The sequence below is a fragment of the Tauraco erythrolophus genome, chromosome 4 (assembly GCF_009769465.1).
Source record: "Tauraco erythrolophus isolate bTauEry1 chromosome 4, bTauEry1.pri, whole genome shotgun sequence".
Taxonomy (NCBI): domain Eukaryota; kingdom Metazoa; phylum Chordata; class Aves; order Musophagiformes; family Musophagidae; genus Tauraco; species Tauraco erythrolophus.
In genome coordinates this window covers 67,441,591-67,465,993 of record NC_141468.1, presented here as the reverse complement: position 1 = coordinate 67,465,993, position 24,403 = coordinate 67,441,591, and the positions used below count along the sequence as shown (strand labels likewise).

Sequence of the window (24,403 nt, the reverse complement as noted above, 5' to 3'; positions counted from 1 at the left end):
ACTGTGCAAATTACCCTACATTTTTACCTTTTGCTTACATCAGGCTGCTTTTATCCACCTCTCCAACCACAAACCATTTGAGGAGTATTGTACTGCCTCATGCAGTGGTGTTGCTTCCTTTGGATGGGAGAGGAAAGACAGGAAGAGAACAGCAGCTTCCATAAATGGAAAACATTTTTAGGAAAATGAAGCATTTAACAAACAACAAGGGAGTCCTATGAGAAAAACTCAAAAACTTTTGAGAAAAGAAAAGAGCAGGAGGGATGTAGAGAGGGAAAAAAATACACTGAAGAAGAGAGAGGCACAGAAAAAGGCCAAAGTATATGTGTGGTAAGGATGCACTAAATGAAATGGACTCAAGCTTAGGCTGACTATCCTTCAAAGAATGAAACACTTAAGGATACTGCATAGCCATGCTTTCGTCATGAAGACAGATGGAATGAGTTTCCCCAAATTCAAATACAACCCTTCCCATATAAATAAGTTCTTCCCTCATTTAATGATGGCCTTCAAAATAATAGCTCAAGGGAGAGAGGTTAAAAAAAAAGCAAGATAAAAAAGTAAACAAAATACTTATTACTTAAGAAGAAGTAAAAGCCGTAGCAATATTAGTTTTCCTTCATTGCTTTTCACTTGGAATTCATTCATTCATTCATTCATTCATAGATTTCTAGGTTGGAAAAGACCTCAGAGATCATCGAGTCCAACCATCCCTAATCCCCATTAAACCATATCCTCAAGTAGCTCATCCACCCTATTCTTAAACACATCCAGGGATGGGGACTCAACCACCTCCCTGGGCAGCCTATTCCAGTGGCTGACAACCCTTTCAGAGAAGAAATACTTCCTAACATCCAACCTGAATCTCCCCTGACTAAGCTTATGCCCGTTTCCCCTTGTTCTATCACCCATCACTAATGTAAAGAGCCCCTCCCCCACCTCCCCACCATCTTTTCTCAAGTATTTATAGGCCGTAATCAGGTCTCCCCTCAGCCTCCTCTTCTCCAGGCTAAACAGCCCCAACTCCCTCAGCCGCTCCTCATAAGTTTTATTTTCCAGCCCCTTGACCAGTTTAGTCGCCCTTCTTTGGACTCGCTCCAGGAGCTCAATATCTCTCTTAAAGCGAGGGGCCCAAAACTGGACACAATATTCCAGGTGCGGCCTCACCAGTGCCGAGTACAGGGCATTACGAATTACAATTCGTTGTTTCACTGCTGAGTCATGGCAGGCTGGAAAGACCCCCAGCTTATATTTATTTTACCTACAACGTATATCTTTGCAGAGAGGGCCAAGTAGAAGACTTATGCACCAGTTTTAATCTCCACAGCGTTTAAGATGGATGAAGGCTTTATAAAAAACCTCTGCCAAGATGTGAATTTCATGGTCTCCAGAACGACACAAACAAGCTCAACAGAATGAGTTTTATCTAAGTGCTCATTTGCTCCTGCTGCAATGCCACCAGCTCAGTGGGCTATGGAGAGTCAGCACTGCTGCTGATGAAGGAAGTAATGAAAAATTCACTGGTAACATTTTGTGCTGAAAGCATGTGCTAATGCTAATTTCACTGTGGGTAAAAGCATTGGGGGTGGAAATGTTACCTCTCCAACTTGGTATTATGGCAATCACTGTGACATTTGTCAATGCAAATCCAAATACTTGGAAAGGAAAAACTCTTTCCAAAGGGTTGCTGCTATAAATCTGTTATGCATCAACTTCTTTTATGGACAACAACATTGCAAAACATACAGGAGTGAAAATGAAGCTCTAATGAAACCAACAGGGAAATTCCTACTCATACTTCTTTACACATATCCCACCAAGAAAGAAAAACAGTCGGGGGAAGTTTCTTTAACACATTAACAGTTAGGCATGATGAAGAAGAATCACTGATGGGAAGAGTACTCAGCGATAGATATTCTATAGGCACCTGGAGGTAAGGAGGGCCGCCTTGAAGGAACAGAGAAGCAGGACAGATGCTCACAGAAATAATAGCACAATAAAGGAAAGGTGTGGTGTTTTCCATTTTAAAAACAAGAACTTAATATCTGAGGTTTTGAGGACAAAATAATATAGTTCAGTAAACACAGTGAAAAAGTTCATAGTAGCATCTTATGCTGCATTGCTCATAATAAATATAGCTGTCATAAGACGAATTACACTGTGTTTAGTAAAGAAAATTTGAAAAAACAATTTTGTGCATGAAAGGATACTGCATCTTCCAGCTTTAATTTTCAATCTAGAAGTAGAGGGCAATTACTTTTTTAATCATAAAAATTGTGAAAGCATTCCGTGCTTTTTTGTTGATGAGTTTTTTTTAATGGTTCACAGGGTTTGAAGAAATCTATTTTAAAAACCAAACTGGAATTTTAGGTCAACTTTTTAAACAAATATATTGTCAAAACAGCTATGAAAACCTGCTTTGGCATATGATGTTTTCCAGACTGAAACCTCAGTAAAAGAATTACACGAGTGTTGTCCACGTCAGGCTCCAGAAGATGGCAATGTCTTACCTTCTCTAACTGCTCCATGCACGCATTATGGACCACAATCTTGCAGGCAGCACACTTCCTCCGCAGAGCAGACTTCTGCAAGAGGAAAGGGAGACATGGAGGGGCGCTACTCCCAGGAGGAAAAAAGTTAGCTGTGAAACAGGAGATGTGTCTCTCTATGCAATGTATGTATTTTTTCTTTCTCTCTTTGTGCTCTCAGCTGTTCTGTATAGCGAAAAAAGGTCTGAACCTCTTCCAGTTAAGAATTGGACTTCGTGAAAGACAGAGAGCCACCATACTCCAGCTTTTGAACTAGAAGTAGAAGGCTCCCTTTAGGTAGCAGATAAGGCTGTTACAGTGCAGCTCATGGCTCTAAAAGGGAGTAGCCTACAAAAAGGATGAGCAGAGCCAGTGAAAAGAGGAGAAAAACCATATATGCAAATCAGAGAGCTCAGACCAGTATGTCATTTCATGCTTATCACATAATATTTAATTTGATGGGCCTGACCATTGCCTTGCAGAAAAAGACTTGGGTCATTTATCAGAGAATGATAACGTTCTCACAGAATGTTGTTAAATGCTTATGAAATGTTACAGTAGGGATAAAATTCTCAGTCTAATTATGCTGGTTAGTTTTATTAATTTCAGCAGGGCTTTTAAAATAATTCCCATTGAATCCCCTGGGCCAAAGCATATCAAAGCCAAGAGAATCCATCCAGGAGAGAGAATATATTTACTTTTTTTTCTTGCATATATTCAATGTAATAAACCAGATAGAACTCATTTTCATAGAAATTTAACTTACAGATCTGTGCTTGAGGGACAGAAAATTTATAAACACACGGTAAATTGAGATTGCTTTGCCTCAGATTTTTACATTCAATTTATTCGTGTTCATTTAAATCTCTAATAAATTATTTCATTTGAGTTTTCAGTATATTGTAAATAAAACTCAAGAAGAAACAGGGAATACAACTTCAGCTCACATTATAGAATAATTATTATAATTTTACTGAGTCTCATAATTATGAGTCTCAATTATCTAGATACACTCTAACTGTGCATGTTGACTTGTATGTGGAGTGTTGTTCTAATATTTCATCTGAAGAATCATGACACTGTATAACAGACTAAGCTTTCATGTGTTTTGTGACTTGCTAACTTGAAGTATGGTTTTAGTCTCTGTATTTACCAAGAAGAGTGAGACAACATAAAGGAATCGATCCTTAAGGTGAGAAACTGCAAAAAGAAAACAAAGGTAACACCTTAAGAGCAGCTGTCTTTTTAGTGTCTTGTTTTTTAAGTCATTCTCATGATTTTTGAATGCTAGTGGCATTGCAAGTAGTTACAACCATTTATAGTGAGAGGCAAGTAAAAATTCAGATTATCTTTTCCATTACTTCTAACATATTTGATTTATTATGAAATGTCAGCTTCATATTCCAGAGATTACAAGTTCATGTTCTGTATAGGATAACATTTTATGCAAAGTCTGTGCAGCTGCAGCTTAATTATTTCTCACCACTTTTCCATTGACAACATTTGATCTTAAATAGTCTACATGTAAAAGAGTTAAGTCAAAAGAAGACCAGGACAGGCACAGAAAGACGCAGTGTCTTCAAAAGATTCAAACTGGAAAAGCATTAGCCTTTGGACAGACCAGGTTAAACTAGCCACAACTAAAGCTAACTGGATTTCCATTTCTATCTCTAGTTCTTAAGCTAATGAAAGCCCCATACACCGTAACATGTTATAAACACAGATAACCATTTCCCTAAAGGGAATCAATACTCCAGTACCTAGTACCACATCTACACGTCTTTTAAATACCTCCAGGGACGGTGACTCAATCACTTCCTGGGCAGCCTGTTCCAATGCTTGACAACCCTTTCAGTGAAAAAAATTTTTCCTAATATCCAATCTAAACCTCCCCTGGCACAACTTGAGACTGTGTCCTATCGCTTGTTAATTGGGAAAAGAGACCGACACCCACCTCGCTACAACCTCCTTTCAGCCAGTTGTAGAAAGTGATAAGGTCTCCCCTCAGCCTCCTTTTCTCCAGGCTAAACAACCCCAGTTCCCTCAGCCGCTCCTCATAAAACTTGTTCTCTAGACCCTTCACCAGCTTCATTATGCTTCTTTGGACACGCTCCAGCACCTCAATGTCTTGTAATGAGGGGCCCAAAATCGAACACAGTGTTTGAGGTGCAGCCTCACCAGTGCTGAGTACAGAGGGACAATCACTTCCCTAGTCCTGCTGGCCACACTATTTCTGATACAAGCCAAGGTGCTATTGGCCTTCTTGGCCACCTGGGCACACTGCTGGCTCATATTCAGCCGGCTGTTGACCAACATCCCCAGGTCCTTTTCCGCTGGCCAGCTTTCCAGCCACTGTTCCCCAAGCCTGTGGTGTTGCATGGGGTTGTTGTGACCCAAGTGCAGGACTCGGCACTTGGCCTTGTTGAACCACATATGATCGGCCTCGGCCCATCGATCCAGCCTATATATTTGTGTGTGTAAATAAAATAGGCTAGTTTCTGCAAACTTTTCTGAAACATCTGAATATTCTAACCTTTTTTCCCTCACCATGTTAGTAAAGCCACTCATTACATCCATTCTCACTGTGTAAATAATCTGTGTCACTCAAAATTGTTTGGGTCTTTTTTCCCAAGCAATAACGTATTTAAGCAGCAGCCTTTTGCCTCTTTCGCGTTCCTTCTCCTGAAACATAAGCATCATCAACAACAAACAATTCAAGCTTCCAAACGTCTGAAACTGTATCAGTCTGAAGTCAGACTTGTTAACCTCAGAAAGAGAGAAGAAAATCTGAAAACAACTCACTGAGAATTTGACTTGGCAACTTTCCTCTCCCAGGTAGCAGAGGTCCCCAGAAACATTTGTTTCCAGCCACAGATGCTCTCCATTCACAGCATTTTCCTGAAAAAAAAAAAATGATTGTTACTCTGGTTTGTGAAATTCAGCAACGTGAATATAGAGAAAAGAGAGATCTGATTTTTCATCACAAATTTAGAAAAAAAATTAAAAACAAAAAAAGCTCAAACAACCACACAATCATACGTGGGTTTGTTTTTATATAGCACAAAGCCATAACAGTATTACCCTGGCTGACCACCTCAGCTTAAAAGGATGCTGATGATACAATAAATTATGTGTCACCAATCACAACCAAGGTATTTTTCTCTATAGTTCAGTGAAACTTTGCCTGTGTTCTTCCCACATGCTGAAGTTTAACTGGGCCTCTAGATTTCATAAGCATGAGACATATACAGAATTTTAAAGAAATAGAAAATCAAGAGAGATTAAACAAAAACATGACTACTCAACTTTCAACTGAAGAAGCCTAAAAATTTGAGAAGCGGGCCCAGAAGTGCAAAATAACATACTGACTATAGCTTTAGGACGACAGGATAGTTTAGACAAGGAAGAATACTGAATTTAAAATTGCTGGATCCACACTGCATGTTTATGAAAACATCAACAGAACATTAAGTGGACAGGAAAGATCAGACTTTAATTTTATACCTGGAAGAATACATTCAACTGACAACACACTCAAAAAAGAACCAAAGACAACCAAAACCAAATCTACCTTGCACACTGACAATTAGCAGTGATCAACAGGGTAATATCTGATTTTTCTTTGACGGTCTCGTTTGACCAAATCTGTACCTTAATTCTATAAAAATTCTTGTTCTGAGGAAATTTGGTTGTAGAAAGACTACAGTTTTCACTTGACTGTAACCCTAGCTCGACTGAAAACCCTAAGAAGTCTATTGTACACTACTTGAGCTAAGTGAATAAACAGGATTTCTGTTCAGCCAGAATTAGAGCATGATGGAAAATGCTTTGACAGTCTCTGACATTTGGTTCCCACACTGCAGAAGTCACAAATGATGACGCTTACCAAACAGATGGCGTCCGACAGCAGGATGCTCTGAAATAGCCATCTTGGTTAAAATAATTTATATAAAATACCAGTGACAGTTTCAAAGTGATGAAATGAGAAAGCTTCTCTTGCTATGCAGATTTCTAAGGTAATGTAGAGAAAGAGAAGTGGCAAAATCCTTTGCCTTCTGCAGTACAAGTGCATCCAAAATAGCCAAGACCTGTGCAAGTCTGCATGTGGTGCCTACCACAACTATGACACTCACTTCAAATAAACCAAGAGGACAAGAACAACATTGGGTTTTTTTTTCTGGTGAGAGGTCTACCTGTCCATAGGCCTTCTAACTTCATCAGAAATGTTCCCACTGATGTCATACTCGATATTATCCCTCAGGAAAAGGGACTGGATGAGAGAGAGACTTGGATACCAGCCTACTGGCATTGCACCCTGGTTAATCTTCATTTAGTGGCACACTGTTCTGTCCCTCCATTTCTTCTTATCCTTTTGTCTACCTGTCCACTTGAACTGTAGACTTTTCCGTATTCTCCAGACAGAGATTTTCCTAAACTGTACAGTTCAGTGCATGATAATTTAGGTGAGGCTTTTCAGCACTTTTATAATGCAAAATAGCTTTCAAGGACTTGAACTAGTTTAAGAAATTCTTCAAGTCTTACTCAGATGGTAAGTTATTCAAGTTGTAAATTCTTTCCCTTCAAGTTTATTCTCAAATTAAAGCAATTTTCTCTGGTAAGAACTAAGTTTTACAGCACTTCATGGAAGCCTAGTCACATCATACTAATAAAATTATTATGTCCACAGTATTGCCCAACGTATTAACTTCCTCTCTAGTTTATGAGGAGCAAGACAAGAGGACCAAAACAGGAGGATATGAGCTCAAAGAGTGTTTGACCTGAGCATGTTTTCTGCTGACAAAACAGTGTAAACTCAACATTATAACCCAGAGCTAAATTTTATAGATTATGAAAGATGTTTAGCAAGGATCAACTATGAAAGCTAAGTAAGAAAGCACACAGCTCCTGGGACATAATTTTTAATGAGGAATCAAAATTACATTTAAAAAATAGATTAAACACTCCTACATTCAGACCATGTCCACATAACTTGCCATCCAGGATTTCTAAAGATAAAGTGGCCTATTTCCATAACCTAGTTTAAAGTGATTGAGTTTGTTTTCTCTTGTTCCAGCTTATAGCATAAATTCACATGTCAGACTTTACATCACGGTGTAAATAAAATCAGTAAGTAGCCTACAAGGATGACCTTTGTAGCTCATGCTATGATAGAGTTCTGACAAGACTAGATAATAAAAATGTAAATTACCTGATGTGGTATAAGTGGCATAGCTCCAGATACCTACTGCCGCAAACAATTTCATAGCACTGTGTGTGAAAACACAATTTCAGTTCCAGGAAACTGACATTTGAAAAAATCTTCTTTCATCTTGAATCAGAGCGAAGAGCTGAGACTTCCCAAGATGAAATGCCCTCCCTCAAAATGCTTTGCCTGTCAATTACTTTGTCTCAATAAGATCAAAGGGAATTATTTGAACTTCACTTTTTTAAATTTTACAGGGCACTGTCATTTACATTATGAGACACACTGTTGCCGCTTACGAAAAATCAAGATGATATAGTCAAAAGAAAATGCTTTGACCTTTTCCAAGCCCAATTTTTCATTCAATTCTAACTGAAAATTTTGATAAAAAAAAAATCAATAAATTCCTATGAAGAATTTTGACTTCAGCTAATCAGTATCTTCTACTCCAAAATTTACAGGCAGTATTCTACAATGTGCTGGACAAAAGGGTACTCCATCTATCAACACATAAGCTGACAGAGGTCACTGGGACCACCTATGGCATGAGCTCCTGTTGAACACAAAAGTAAAGCACAGTAAAGGCTACATCATCACTTGCATATTTTGACGCAGATATTTTTCCACAAGAGTTTTGAGTTCAGTAACCTCTTCATAAATAATTTGCTAGTTTGGTTTATTTTGCACTTGATGTCTTTATGGAGGCAATTGTCCTCTTTCTGTCCTTGACCTCTTAGACCCCAGTCTCATGCTCTTGCCATTTTCCTCACATGACAGATCCAGTGGCTTTGAAGCTACACATGAATCAGTTCAACTGATGGAAAAAAATAGATAACTTTTATCTACCAAACCAGCTAGACAAAATGACTCACCCTGTGACCGCATAACTGCTGGATCTGACACAAAACGTGGTGGGTTAAAGGTGGGTTCAGTGGAATCGACGCTTTTGGCACTAACTCAGTGTTAGAGCAGCTTAGCTGATCTGTCAAATCATGCTTTTAGGCTTATGTGCTTTGCTTTGACTTGCTATGTAGAAAAGGGATACCGTTCTTCATGGTGGAGCAAACAGCAACGGCGGCGGACTAATATTCTGCAGTTAAAAAGAGAATTGGGCACTCTTGTTTCCTCGTCTGGCTTCCCAGCCCTTAAAAGTGTGTGAACTCAGTGTCCTGTGAAGAGAAAGAGCCCCTGCTCGCCGAAGCGGAGGCAACCGTGCTTTCCTGGCAGATGCAGCCTGCCTCACAGGGGACACACGACTCAATATGCTCTCCCAGATGGAGACCTCCCCATTTGATTGCTCCTGATCTGTTACTACCTTAATAGCAAACAAAAATAATTTCAGTACAGTAAACGTTCCTTGCATATGAAACAAAAACCACACACAATCTCCCCTGAAGTGAAAGAGAAATAGGAATTCAGGGACTAGGAGTTTGGGAACGATGTAATTACTTGTAACTTGCTGTGCACATTTCACTAACTTGACTAAGTTTCTTCTCTTAAGTGCCCTAGCATGGTTAAATGACAGAGCAAGTATTACCATTTTTCAAAAGCCCCTAAGGATCTCCATATCACACTGTTCTTCAAGCTGCAGTCAGCTTGGTTTCAAAAGCGATGCAGATAAACCTGGGTAATTTAACTTGCCATGTCAAGCAGTCATAGACATTCAGCCAAACAAATACATCAGTCAGCCCAACTTTCTAGTTCAAAGAAGTTGTAACTCCAATTGTAATGAGAGGAATGGAGCTCTCCTCCACTCCTACCATCACTGGTGTGCTGCAAAAAATTATGTAAGACAGATGTCTAAAATAAGCCATTGAGAATTTTTTCCCTTTGTTAACACCCCAGTGAGAGATGAAACTTCTTATAAATATACATTTGGGTGATAAACTTATGATTAGTGTAAAATTAGTGCTCAATCTAAATTTAAACAAACATATTTGTAAGCAAAAATTATTAGCTTTAACCTTGTTCTTTATGCAGTTGCTATCGAGCAGAAACAAGTTTGTTCAGGTGTCTTTTTCCTAAATGCCGTTCTCTCATGCTTGGCTTGTGTCTTTCCCTTAACTCTGAAATTCCAGAGTTTATAATGCTCATGTTATAAACAACAGCAATGTCCAAAATGTTTTTCTGTTGATATATATTCTCAATTTTAACTCCACCTTAGCACGTTTTATTTTGGGAATATTCTTCATGTAGAAGGCATCTTTTCTTTAATTATTACAAATATAATACATGCACATAAAACAAAATGAATCATCAACAGAGATACGGTACCACATCATTTCTTCAAAAAATTTGAAGATATGTAGGCTCCAACTTTCAGAATTATTTTTGGGTGTTCTACTTTTAGGTCTAGGTTCACCACATTCTCTAGCTTTTGCTGCCATTCTGCTTTCCTGCCGAGCTTTTAAGATTGTTGTTACCATCATCTGAAAGACCGTCTGTATGCAGAAGCAGAATAACAAAGTTTGTCTTCATGGAGGCGCAATGTCCAGATGCTATCAACTGATGATGACTCTATGTTCTCATGAACCATTATTTTTGCTGACAACAGCTTAACTACAGTCCTTCTGGTAGCAATTGGAAAAAAATACCTATTTTCAAGAAGAGCACCTTCTCTAATATCACTGCATCCTCTATACTGCTGGGAAAAAAAAAAAAAAAGATGGCCACCATTCTGAAACATGACAGACCTCTTTTTTCTCTTTAGATCTCTCTGGAAAGAACATTAGTTATCAAACCTTGATGAAAAAGAAATAGCAAAGTAGGAGTACTGATCCTGAACACACTGCTTCAAGAGTCATCTGCACACAATATTTCAGGAATTCTTAAGTATTCACGGAGCTTGCATTAATCACTATGTATTTTAATGGAACTAAAGCTCCCAGTGCCTCTGCATGTTTTTATGCGACTAATGGGATATCCATACCCCATGTTTCCCTTCTCATGTGAGCATCTGATAATGTACGTCTCTTTTCAACTGGACTCTCAGTTCTCAATTACAAAACAGTCTGACAGACGCTCTAACGGAAGGGAAATATCCTTCAGTGTAAAAAATTAGTACAGCTTTTAGTATATGACACCAAAGCCAGACCCTTCACATGGAAAATTAATACACCTATCTAGGTGGGAAATATTTCATCATATGTAAAACGTGTATTAACATGCATGTTAGTTATCTAAAGTGTAGTATATCACTAGGCACTTAGTTTCATGGGCACTAAGTGTTTCTAAGTGGACTGCACTTCTGCCAAAAAGATGCAGAATATAACGCAACAGATTCATCGCAAAGTCACATTCACTGATTTTATCTAGCCCATTTATCCTATTGTCTATTTATCTAGTCCATACTCCATCAGTTTGTCTACAAGGATGTTACATAAGATAGTGTTGAAAGCCCTGCAAAAGTCAACATAACAGCCATTCTTCTCCCCTCATCTACCAAGTCAGTAATCTCATTCTAGAAGGCTGTCAGGTTGGTCAGGCACGATCTCCTCTCCATAAATCCATGTTGACTACTCTCAATCACTTTGTTATCCTTAATAAATGGCTTCCAGAAGGATTTGCTCCATCATCTTCCCAGGAATCAAGGTAAGGCTGATCAGCAAGTAGTTCCCTGGATCTTCCTCCTTGCCTTTCTTGAAGATATAGGATTGATATTTGCTTTGCTGCAGTTCTCAGGAACTTCCTCTGATCATTATGACCTTTCAAAGACAGACTCGCCTTGCAGTGCATTATGCATCTCATCAGGTCCCATTAACTTCTATATGTTCTGTTTGTTTAAATGTTTCCTAACCTGGTCATCCTCTAAAAAAAGGTAAGTCTTCCTTGCTTCAGCCACAGGTGTCAGGGGCCTGGGATTCCTGAAGACAGGTCTTATCAGTAAAAATGGAGGTAAAAAAGGCATTGAGCACATTTATTTTTCCATATCCTTTGACACCAAGTCCCCCTGCCTCATTCAGCAGTTACCTAATGTTTTTCCTAGTGTCCCTACTGCTGCCGATATGCCTACGGAAACCATTCTAGTTGCCTTTCATGTTCCTGTCAGAGTCAACTCCAGATTGGCTCTGACTTTCCTTACCCCACCCCTGTGAAATTGGCTAATGCTCTCTACAATCCTCCTGGCTGGCCTGACCCTGCTTCCACCTGTTGTATTGGGGCAGATGTGTTCAGCTTTTGGGCTTTTTGGGGAAGAGTGGAATGTGGGAAGGGGTAGTGTTGGGTGGAGTTCTTTCCATTTTTTTAAATATTTGAGTTTTGTCTGGAGCATCCGTGCAGACCTCCTGATGCTTTTGCTTGACTTACTGCATTTGAGGATGGACCATTCTCGAGCATTGAGAAGGTGATCTTTGATTTTCAACTAGTTTTCCGGGAGCCCTGTTCTCTTCAGAGTCACTTGTTACTCTTCCAAATGGTTCCTTGAACAGACCTAAGTCTGCTCTCTTGAAGCCCAGGGCTATGATGCTACTGTTTGCCTTGTTCCCTCTTTTCAGGATCCTCAACTCCACCATCTCATCATTACTACAGGCAAGACTGCCCTGACCTTCACGTTCTCCAGACTTACTGTTTGTAAGTACGAGATCCAACAGAGCACCTCCTCCCATCAGTTGCTCTATCACTTGTATCAGGAAGTTCTCACCAATGCATTCCAGAAACCTCCTGGATTGTTTGTGCCCTGTTGTTCCTTCAGCAGATATCAGGATGTCTCATGTTGTCCACATGAGTACGAGGGCCTGCAAACATGAGTCTGCTTCTAGCTGTCTGAAGAAGGCCTCATCATCTACCTCTTCCTGAACCAGGTATCTGTAGCAGACACCTACAACAATGTTGCCTATGTTGGTTTGCCCTGTAGTCTTGATCCATAAGCTCTTCACAGGCTCATCATCCATTCCATAGCAGAGCTTCAAGCATTCCTGCTTCTATCACATATGAAGGTCAACTCCCCCCTCCTCGCCATCCTGGCCTTGTCCTTTCTAAAAAGTCCATATCAATCCATTGTGCCACTCTAGACATGTGTGCTATTGCATTATGTGATTCTAGTGAGATCATAGCCCTGTAATCTTCTGATATTTAGTAGAAAGTATAAAGAACAAGTTTTTCCTGCATGTTAAAATATCTGTACAACTGAATAGTCCTTCTCAACAAACTAATTTTAGAGAAGCAGATAAAAGTAAAATCTACAAAACTGGTATCACATATTGCCAAATACCAGTTTTCAACTTCTACTCAAATGCTCAAAAAACTCAAAAGTTTTTTATTCTTGTTAAAATCTGATAGATTTTTTTCTATCTTTAATACATATAATTTATGGTATAAGGTTGTAATACTTCTCCTCTGAAGAACATTCATCTTGTACCCAGAGACCTCTGTGCACTCACAGAACACAAAGCACAGATCATTCTCAAGTTTTTTCACTGAACTTCAAGAATGGAAGCTGCGTGTCTTCAAATGCCTCTTAATGGACATAAATAGAGTTCTAAGGCTTGTAGTCATCAACCATAAATGCCTACTAATGAGAAGGCAAGAAATGCATCAACAGACAAATGTGTGATGGACAAAAAAAAATAATGAGACTATTCTGGCCAGTGGGAAGTTCAACACACTAACATCCTAGCTGGCTGTCAAGATTTTTGTAGGCACCGAAGAAAACAAGAGCTAGAAGGCAGTACTTAAAAGGAAATTACAGAATGACTTTGCACAAAAGCTTATGGTTATTTTCCTTGGGAGCAAATGGCAGTATGAAAATATATAAAGACCTAGATACACAATGGTACACAGGCACTGTATGAGGTGGTTCAGGCCATACTTAATTGAGAATCTGGGTTAGAAATGCTTACTTTGTCATTTAACTTGTGGGAGTGATGCCTAAAATGAGAGAGGGTGGGAGAAGAGGTTATGCATAAACATATTACAGAGACAGGCAATTAAGGTAGTTCCTTTTTGGTAAGGAATATTCTGCATTGTCCTCTGGCTACAACATCACCTACTCCAGAGAATTTATTCTGCATGGCCCTGCTGTGAAAAGATAGCATTAAATTAGAAAACAAAGCTACAAGTTAACTTGAATTAGGTGTAGCAAATGTGATGAAATTGGGCATTTGTAAATATGTGAGAAAAGAAACCTCAGGGATGACAGATAGTAACAACAACTATAATATAGCAACACATTCTTATGTAAAGGGTCTTAAGAGACATCAGAGTCATCAGCTCCATTTTACAGCTAGAGAGGCTAATGCATTGAGTGGCAAAACAATTCATCTGAGCTCGCTCGCAAGGTAAGTGGCAGAGCAGGGAATGGAAATCCCACTCCCTGAATCAGTGTCCTGTTCACAAGATCATCTGATAATGCAAGGAGTTATCAAAATGGAGACTATAGCCAGGGAATTATTTCCAGTTTTTACTGTGAAAATAACAAGGAGGAAACATTTGATACTGCAAAGTGAAGTGACAACTTATGTTCGTGCCGCTTAGACTTTGGAAAGATTTCCCGCCGTGAGTCCTTGGAGAATGATTCTCAGAAATACTAAAGAGCAGGATGATATAGATGAGGATGCAACACACACTGATCAATGCTGCCTTCCACTGATTAAATACAAAGACTTTCTGTCTGGCTCCAATACATCTTAATCCAAATATCTTTTCACTCTACCAAATACACCCTGGAATTAAACATCAGTATTTGAAATTTAACTTTTTTTTTAATTGACATTCACATAAGCTTGGGTCCATTTCAGCTCCTTCACACCTCCAGATCACCTCCCTATTATCTCTTTTACCTATACTGTGCCTCAGATTTGAGAAATGCCTTTCTCCCCCACATTCACCAGTTACTACAGCTGGTCAGTTCAGGCTGCTGCCAGCCACAGATGTCTTCCACTCACTATCCTGCCCCTTTCCCCACATGCCACGGGATTACCTCCCTTCTCCAATCTGTCAAGTCAACAACACTGTCAATCAGCAACACTGATCTGAGAAGCTGGAACAGCTGAGAAATTTAACTGATCAAAAACCTAAACCATAAACCATGAAGTAAAGTGCAAGAACAGCCTCCCTACACACTCACAATTAAAACCTGCAATATTTAATCAATATTCACCAAACTATATCAAGTCCTGCAGTGTTTATGTATTGGTGTCATATGAAGAAGCACCTGGTAAAATGAGTAGCAGACAATCAATTTTGAAGAGTAAGTTTTGGTTGCTGAGTTTAGGGGTTTTTTTGGGGGATGTTGCTGCTGTTGTTTTCTAAGTACAATTTTGATAGGCATTTAATTCAGCCTGTGCCTAACCCTTCAAATATGTGACTGATCCTTCAGATTTCTACTGAACAGCATTGATGACTCCAAGCAGGCATGTGTTTTAATGTCTTGCTGAATCAGGACCCGAGTTTTCCTGGAGGGAAAGATTAAGGTATTCTCCAAAGCTCTTCCAAGAGGATTCTATGTAAGCTTTCAAACTCATTTTAATGCTCTGTGTTAAAATATAGTACTGTAGAAGATCATAGTGAATCTAATCCAGCTTTCTGTAGCACAGCCTGTAAAATTTCATCGCCTTAAACTTCAAATGCAACAGCTGGGGTTGAAGCAGAGCATGCCATCTAAAAAGTCATTCAGTCTTGGTATAGAGAACAGAGATAAACATAAGCCATATTCATTAAAACGTAAGTTATCTTCCCCTAAAAGCCACCTGAGTGGCTGGTGCCTTGACAATGCAATGCACTCCGTTCTTTACCAGTAGCCGAATGTAAGATCTTCTATATGCTTTGCTTTAAATGGGACATTTGCATGACCCACTGGTTTAACACTCGACTTCTTAGCATGTACCAGTGCTAGTCCAGAAACATAAGTAAGAGAAACAAGATCAGGGGGGTGGAAACATATGCTCTCTGTGTCTATAACCCAGCCTGAGGCCAGAAGAAATCTACCCATACCTACAAAGCATTGTGACCAAAGGTTTCTACTATCTACTCTACAGATTCTGTCAACTCAACATGTGTCTTCAACCTTAAATTTTACCCCATCGAGCAGCGGTACAAAACCCTGCAGTGCTAAAATCAGATAACCTTTGGATGGCAGACCTTGTCAAGAAGGCAGTGAGCAAAAGCAGCCAGACAGTTCCCAAGATGGAAAATCTGAACAGCTGTATCCTGTGCTGCTCAAGTGTCCGTAAGTTAGGCTACGGGGTGATCTCTACAGCAGTCTTCCAGTACCTAAAGGGGGCCTACAGGAAAGCTGGAGAGGGACTTTTTACAAGGGTATATAGTGATAAGACAAGGGACAATGGCTTTAAACTGACAGAGGGGAGATTTAGATTAGATATAAGAAAGAAATTTTTCACTCTGAGGGTGGTGAGGCACTGGAACAGGTTGCCCAGAGAAGTTGTGAATGCCCCATCCCTGGAAGTGTTCAAGGCCAGGTTGGATGAGGTGTTGAGCAACCTGGTGTAGTGGAGGGTGTCCCTGCCCATGGCAGGGGGGTTGGAACTAGATGATCTTTGAGGTCCCTTCCAACCCTAACCATTCTATGATTCTATGTCTCTGCCTTGTGCTTCATTTCATAAGGGAAACATGTTCCTAATGACTACAACTAATTCTTATGCTGAGTCTTATGTTAAGGATGGAGAACACTAGCCAGAGATATCGCTCAAATTAACTGCCAAAAAAACAGACACCTACAGTCCACTCTAAGGCCGCCCTTGGTTCCTTCACAGGTCCATTGGAGACTGCAATGTTGAGGGAATGCACAGGAGCCAAGTGCTGGAGGCCTGACCTGGAGATTGCTTTCCTGAAAATTGAAAAGAAAAAAATGAATAAATGGAGTGTATATGCAACATAATTACTCAATATAATTACCCACCCCACCCTTCTCCAGAAATCAGAAGAGGCAGTACAGCATCTAGTTTCAGCTTGGGTGAAATGGTGCTTGAATGCCATCTCCTGCTAAAGCAGTTTAGGAAAAGAATAAAGTAATCTGATCATTGAAAATTACTGTTTAATGAAGATCAGTTACTCATCTGGCACTAAGTTGAATCATCAAATCCAGTGAACTACATATGGTCTGTTTGCCAGTTTCAGTGGAGCCCTCATTCGTTACACCTATTCCTTACATACTAGCTGAATCTGCTGCATCAATTTATGCATAACTCCAAATAGCCTTTATTGGAGGAATGACATATGAGTTTATACAAGGACCGCAACAGCTGTTACTTTTACTTCGTTTATAGGCTCAGAAAAGTCAACCATTCAGCATCAGACTACGTAAAACAGGACATGGGAGCACCGCTTAGGAAGGGGAGTCATACACTACTACCTTTTTTGATCATATCAGCATATCCCTCAAGGTATTAATGCTTCTTTCCACTTACATTTCAATTCTATCTTTTTGGTCCAAAGTCATTCCTACAGCTCTTGAGGCATAGGTATAGCCTCCTTCAAAAGTCACAGATGGTGACCAGAAACACTCCTGGAGTTCCACAAGTTCTGACAGCATATCCACTGCCTGTTTCCCCAGCAGCACTCAGCCCTGCCAGATCAGCCTCAAATAGCGAGCCATCAGGTGGAATTCAGACGCACAGTACATGGCTGATACAACAGCTCAGCTGCACTTGGACAGTAGGCTTCATAAAGCTTCATAACATTTTTGCCTTTTATGTTTTAGCACCTGATGGTGGTGGCCAAAACGATCCCACAGCTTCAGCTGCAGTGATTCAGAAGAGGACGAAAACATCTCAAGGAGAGATCTCCTTTTGTAAGCCAAATACACTCATCCCCCACAAAGCAAAATGACAGCCTGTTTGTGTAAAGCGCATTTTTGTGATACTGCTCCCACAGTGCAACAGCTATTTATAGCATCTCCTAATCTTACCACTGTCCCAAGGCAATAAAGGTCAATAGAGCCAGTGATGACAATCCAGGTCAGCCATATGCTAAATAAATCTTTTCATTGTCCTGAAAATATACAGTGCAATATATATTCACAGTAAAGAAGCTTGGAAGCCTCAGTGCTCACAGCAGACGTCTGGAAAAACTGAGCGGGCTGAATTCCCTTTCCTATGGGTAGCATGAAGAACTCGGCACATTAACATCAGCCTCTGATCATCCAGTGCCTCCTTTTCCACTTAACAACACGGGCAAGACATTGACACTCAGGGTTTTTTCCAAAGTATTCTGCGTTTGATGAAAACCCATTAGAGGGAAAGAGCCTGAGGAAAAGACTTTCATTACCTGGCAACATATCAAGACAGAACAATTTAGCAAGAAAGATTTTATGTCGTATATGTCAGTACAACATAAGCTACACGTATTCTCGATGATCAGATTAAGGCCTTCAAGAAATAAACCACTTAGAAACTACAAAATATTTTTTTTAAATATATTTTTCCAGGAAACTGTCCAATATTTGACAGCCTCCTTCCATGGAGTTTCGGGTATCAGTTTAGTTATTAGTGCTTCTTAAATACAAGAGTACATTCTTATGTCTATTCACGGCTTATAACATGGCAATTTGTTTTGGTGGAAATGGGACAGTATCGCATTTTCCACCCTGCATCACTGACAGTGATAAAGCAAACCTCCTCAGTCCTACCCTCATAACAGAGCAAGGTAGTATCCACTTTGTGCAAAGTGGTACTTCAAGCAAAGGTGACAGAATAATAAAACGTTAGCAGTTAATTATTATTTGATGAAAAATGCCAACATTTTTAGCCAACACGGCTTGCAGCCTATTACTTGTCAAGTGATACAGCCCGTAAATTTGCATGCATCCACTAAATGAATTTACTAAGGCAAAGTCTGCGATGAATGTTCCTAGGAACAAATTTATCTGACCAGCCTGAGGACAAGGCTTCCAGCTGGAAGGCAAATTCAGCAGAGACTGAAAGGTAAATATGACTAATGAACAGCTATAGACATCTCAGCGTCAAGCCTTAGATACGGTTTCAAGTCAGAATTAGTGATGTGCAAGCCTCCTGCAGCAGAACCTGAGATTTGGCCGGCGTTCCTTTAGAAGTGAGCTGAGGCTGATGAGCCTTTTGGGGGAGACTTGGCACGGTTTTGTGCCAACAGCCTGCCCTTCCTCTGCATGCCAGGCTGGATTTATGGCTTTGTCTGGAAAGCGCACAGAACACAGACGTGACAGTAATGTGGTTTTTTTTTCAGATTTGTTTTAACATAAAAGCTTTAAAATTATCTCAGGGATTGCAAATTTGCATGAACCAGCCAGAAGTGACCCTTAGGCCCAGAGGCAAGGTTAAAATGCCTACTTCTACACAGCTTCTTATCAGAACTTTGTCTCAGAACAGACACACACACAGAGTGTTGAAACACACTGCGTGCACTGCAGAAGCCTTTCCCACAAAAAGCACAAAAGGTCAGGTTAAAGAGCAAACACATGATCTTCTAATAAGCATAAGGCAGATGAGAGATGAGAAAATGGGGGGAAAGGGAAGGCAGTACAAATTTGATAACAGAGCAGATGCTGAGTATCCAGGTGATCATATCTCATATTACTTTTAACTAGCAGATTACCCCATCTGGCACTTTTCCAATAGTAAGGTAACACGAGTGGCTTTTAGTTATCTTTCCCAGCAATTTCATCTCCACTGCGCTGAGTGCATGAACGAAAACACAGGCTTGACAGGCAGCCTTTCCATTATAAGCAAAAGTAACCGCTGTTCCCCTGATAAGAGGCAGTTAGAAAAACTGAATCCATGCTTGCATGATATATTCCGTTCTCCAGACCATGAAGTCCACAACTTTGTTAAACTGGGCACACCAGCCAGCAACTAACAGCAAGGAAATGTCACATCATAAGTAATGAGCTGTATTTTGATAATTACTTTTTCATATCCGGTAATCGGTAATTTGTAGTAGATGTTATTACCAACTTAGCTAACACACCACCATCGTGAGCAACCATGGGTGCACATACATGTGTATGTCATTAAATATACAACAAACAAAAACATCTGATATTATTTCCATAGTTGATACCATTAAAGGAATTCTGTAACAGAGGAGCTGACTGTCTTGGAAACTGAAAGCCATCAGACATTCAAGCTATTCAAGTATAATAACTGATTTAAAAAAAAAAAACAACACATTACATTTTCATTTTGTTGAAAAGTCAGGCGAGACTCAACCTACTTATTAGATCAAAGGATACATATTGGATTAGGGAGGATTTGAGTTTATATCTGAGACTTTGGCTTTACTGAGTCTTTTCCTCCACCTAAGGCATATAAAAATCCTCAAATGAGTTGTTTAGATGCAATAGTCACACCTGAATCCTCAAAGACCACAAAAGACAATTAGTCAATAGTATGCAGCTCATTTAAATGTTAGAAAATTCTATTTGGAAAAGAAAGAGTAACTTAGTGCTGCAACTGGTTAACACATTTGAGTGTCTCTTACTGATGTTGTCACTGGTGTTGGAGTGGCTGCCTTTCCAGGCTGGAGTTATCACCCTCCTTTCAACATGGGCATAAGTTAACATTGGGGTAATCTCTCAGCTACAAGATTGAGAGATCATAAAAATGCAGAGATGACCTTCCATGGATCCTAGGAGAGAAATTTTTGGGAGTCTTTTCTCAAAGTTAATCTAGCCGTTTACTGAGACAAGGACAGTCATTTTTATAACAATCTTTAAGCTACAATAGCTCTGCTTTTCTTTGTATATTCAATGTAGATAAACCCCATGCCCGTCAGCTCTCAGCTTTGCCAACTACAACTTGGAAATCCCTGTACAAGGCCAGACAGTACCTGCACATCGTATGAACAATTTATATGCACCCAAGTTTGTTTGGAGGTGGTTTTTACTCCTGCAATTTGCCGCTTATGAAAGTCATGAACAAAATGTACCAGCTAAACTCTGGAATTATTTAAGTTCTCCCCACGCACCTCTGCTGACCGCACAGTGCTCCTGCAACCTGCTGTTCCCAGCTTGCCTTCTGGGCATGTAATGTTCTTTTGAACTGACCATGGGAAGTGACTATTTCACTGTAACATCAAGATTCCCAAATGGTTTTTTGCATTCAATAGAAAAGGAGTCAACTTGAGACAAATCAAAAACATCTGCCTGGTCCAGCATCCCATTTCTGACAACAGCCAGTAGCAGGTGTTTAGAGACGCACTGGTACAAATTGGGTGATCCTTCCCCTGACATACTCCAGTCCCAGCCTCCAGTAATCAGTTGTTTAAGGACTTCCTGAGCTGGAGGCTGCTTCCAGACCTTTGTGCTTAATAGCCAGTAATGGCTCTTTACTCTAGGAATGTGTTAGTCCTTCCCTGAACCCATTTATACTTTTAGTCTCCACAGCAGCCTACATAATGAGCTCCACAATTTAATTATGGACAGCGTAAAGTACTTCCTTCTGTCTGTTTTAAAAATTCTCCTTGATAATTCAATTTTTGTATTATATTGTGAAGAACAGCAAGTAATCATTTGCCTCTCTACACCTTCTGTGATTTTATGAATCTCTATTCATATACCCCTTCATTCACCCTTCCCCCTACCAAATGGAAGCACCCTAGACATTTTAGGCTGCTGCTGATACCGAAGCTTTTCTATCTTTGTCAATGTTTTCTAGCTTGATTATACCTTTTTGACATAGGATTGCCAGAACTAGAAAAAGCATTCAAGATCTGGCTGCACCAGAGGTTTATCAGTGGTGTCACCATACTTTCTGCATTGTTCTCTTCTTTCCCTTCCTCGTTCTGAGCCCTTTACTTGCCTTTTTATCACTGTGAGCACTGAATTAATCATTTCATAGAAGTACTTAAATTATCCAAAGATCCTTTTCCTGAGTGCTAAATGCCAATACAAAGTCCGAACTTTAAAGCTTTTTTTTCCCCCCATGTGCATTATTTTGCCTTCATCAATCTCACATTTCAACTGCAATTTGCTGCAGAGTCATTCAGCATCATAAGAGCCTTCTGCAAATTTTCCACAATCAGCCTGTGCCCACTCTAACTAATTGCGCAAGACAGCAGCAAGCTTTACCCCCTTCACACTTTGCTCCTTGTGACCAGCGCTGCTCCCATCACAGGTCCCCGGCAGTCTCCATCAGCAAACTCCTAGGTAAGACTGAAAACCACCCACCAAATGATTAAACTTGCTGCTGGGTTACCCCATTAGCACTCTGAGCACCCCTATGTGACCACTCCACTCCTTTAGGACTGGAGCTGGCTTAGAAGAGCTAATATAAAGCTCTCAGCAATTTCTTATTTGAATTCCATCAGAATACTTGGCAAAATCAAATCCTAGTGATTAGTTATTGGCCCTTTTGTCAATGTGGTCTTTAGCCTCTTGCATTAACCTTCCATTTTCCTCAGCTTCATCCATGCGAATAGCAGCTCAGCGTAGGACACTCTCAGGCACACTCAGCAGTGAACGCTGAGGCAAGAAATTCAATTAACACTAAAAGAAATAGACTTTTCAAAACTTCTCTTGGAATACTTGCTTATGCACCTTATCATTGCCTGTTGCCCAGGGAACCAGGGTGTGGAAAAGCAAAGATTTAGGTAGCTTCCCAGACACTCAACACCAACATCTCTGAGACCCCAACAGATCTTTCCTCCTTCTTTCTCAACCACTCACCACATAGACCAGTTTCATAAAAGCTGCATGGAAACTGGTATACCTCCACAAAACATTGCAGCTGTATGCAGCTCTGACCAGCTCTGCTTTCAGCCTCAAGCCCAGCCCTCCTGCATGTCACAGGCAGCTCATGTCCACTACAGACCAACCAGAAGACAAGGAAACAAATTTCCACTAACAATCTTGCCAAGTACTTAAAACAGCAGCCGCAGAGTTAAGAGGTAAGTACAGTACATCAGCTCCCTGAGTAAGTAAGTTCTGGTAGGACCATTTGGATCTATCACATCAAATACCATATTCAGCTTGTATTGATCAGTCCAGTTCTGGGTAACATCTGGACTGATCCAGATGTATTTGGGTCCAGTTCTGTTTAACATCTTTATCAATGACCTGGATGAGGGGATTGAATGTACCCTCAGTAAATTTGCGGATGACACCAACCTGGGAGGCTGTGTCGATCTGCTCGAGGGTAGGGAGGCCCTTCAGAGGGATTTGAACAGACTGGATCGTTGGGCTGAGGCCAATGGCATGAGCTTTAATAAGGCCAAGTGCAGAGTCCTTCACTTGGGGTGTAAAAACCCCAAGCATCGCTATAGGCTCGGGGAAGAGTGGCTGGAGAGCTGCCTGGCGGAGAAGGACCTGGGGGTGTTGGTTGACTACCGGCTTGATATGAGCCAGCAGTGTGCCCAGGTGGCCAAAAAGGCCAATGGGATACTGGCGTGTATCAAGAATAGTGTAACCAGCAGGAATAGGGAAGTGATCCTGCCCCTGTACTCGGCACTGGTGAGGCCGCACCTGGAATATTGTGTCCAGTTTTGGGCCCCTCGCTTTAAGAGAGATATTGAGCTCCTGGAGCGAGTCCAAAGAAGGGCAACTAAACTGGTCAAGGGGCTGGAAAATAAAACTTATGAAGAGCGGCTGAGGGAGTTGGGGCTGTTTAGCCTGGAGAAGAGGAGGCTGAGGGGAGACCTGATTACAGCCTACAAATACTTGAGAAAAGATGGTGGGGAGGTAGGGGAAGGGCTCTTTACATTAGTGATGGGTGACAGAACAAGAGGAAACGGGCATAAGCTTAGTCAGGGGAGATTCAGCTTGGATGTTAGGAAGTATTTCTTCTCTGAAAGGGTTGTCAGCTACTGGAATAGGCTGCCCAGGGAGGTGGTTGAGTCCCCATCCCTGGATGTGTTTAAGAATAGGGTGGATGATCTACTTAGGGATATGGTTTAATGGAGATTAGGGACGGTTGGACTCGATGATCTCTGAGGTCTTTTCCAACCTAGAAATCTATGAATCTATGAACCAGGTGCAAGACCAAGCAGAGCCACCTAGCCTTTCTGTGACCATCTCCTTGAATAAAGTAACAAATCCAGTAGACACAAGTAATACACAGGAACCCTACAAAAGGAAAGAAGAGGCAAAGCAAAGGAGCATAAGACCTGCAGAAAGTTTGATCAGGATAACAGAGGAAGAGCCTCTACCACATGATGTTGTCTTTTCTGAGTGAAAGAAAAAGTAAAAGTCATGTGGAGTTCTCTCTGAGTTCCGATCAGGTATACGTATCATTGGGTATCACCCATTTCTTGGTCTTCCTTCTGCTCACTTGAGGGGTTTTTTTTTTTTTCCTTTACTGTTAATTTATTCTTTAGATATCTTTCCAAACAGGTTTAAACATCAAGGAGCACTTATGGTAGATGGTAACTACCTTATAGGACCAACAGGATCCCTCTCAATTTTTTGTTTAAATGTGCTATTTCTGAAAATATATGTACAAATGTGGTGACTACTCTTACCACAGAAAGTTACAGACCTTGGAGGACTCCTTGCAGTAACAGAAACATCAACATTAATTTGTGTGTGGAGGAAAGGAAAAAAGTGATACAGTTGGTGATGCAATAAAGATGAAGTGTATCCTTTATCCCTGTAATTCACCAAGAAAGAGACTAACAAAGGGGCCTAGGAAAGCAGGAAAAAAAAAAAAAACAACAACCGCACAAATGCTTTCTTGAACCAAATTCTTTTGTTTTATTTTTTCTGCAGTCAAAAATAATTTGGTTTAGGAGAGAGGTTTTATTTATTTCT

At 40.4% G+C, this 24,403-nt stretch overlaps 1 protein-coding gene across 4 annotated transcripts in view; it reads right to left on the bottom strand.

The window, feature by feature from the left end:
• DGKI (diacylglycerol kinase iota) overlaps nucleotides 1-24,403 on the bottom strand; it is a 218,485-nt gene that overhangs the window by 122,070 nt on the left and 72,012 nt on the right. For all 4 annotated transcript variants that reach the window (XM_086610377.1, XM_086610378.1, XM_086610379.1 and 1 more), the window contains exons 2-4: nucleotides 16,405-16,513; nucleotides 5,331-5,426; nucleotides 2,511-2,585 (exon numbers count right to left, since the gene is read on the bottom strand). In XM_086610377.1, coding sequence (XP_086466503.1) covers nucleotides 2,511-2,585; nucleotides 5,331-5,426; nucleotides 16,405-16,513 — 280 coding nt within the window. The remainder of the gene's footprint in view (nucleotides 1-2,510; nucleotides 2,586-5,330; nucleotides 5,427-16,404; nucleotides 16,514-24,403) is intronic.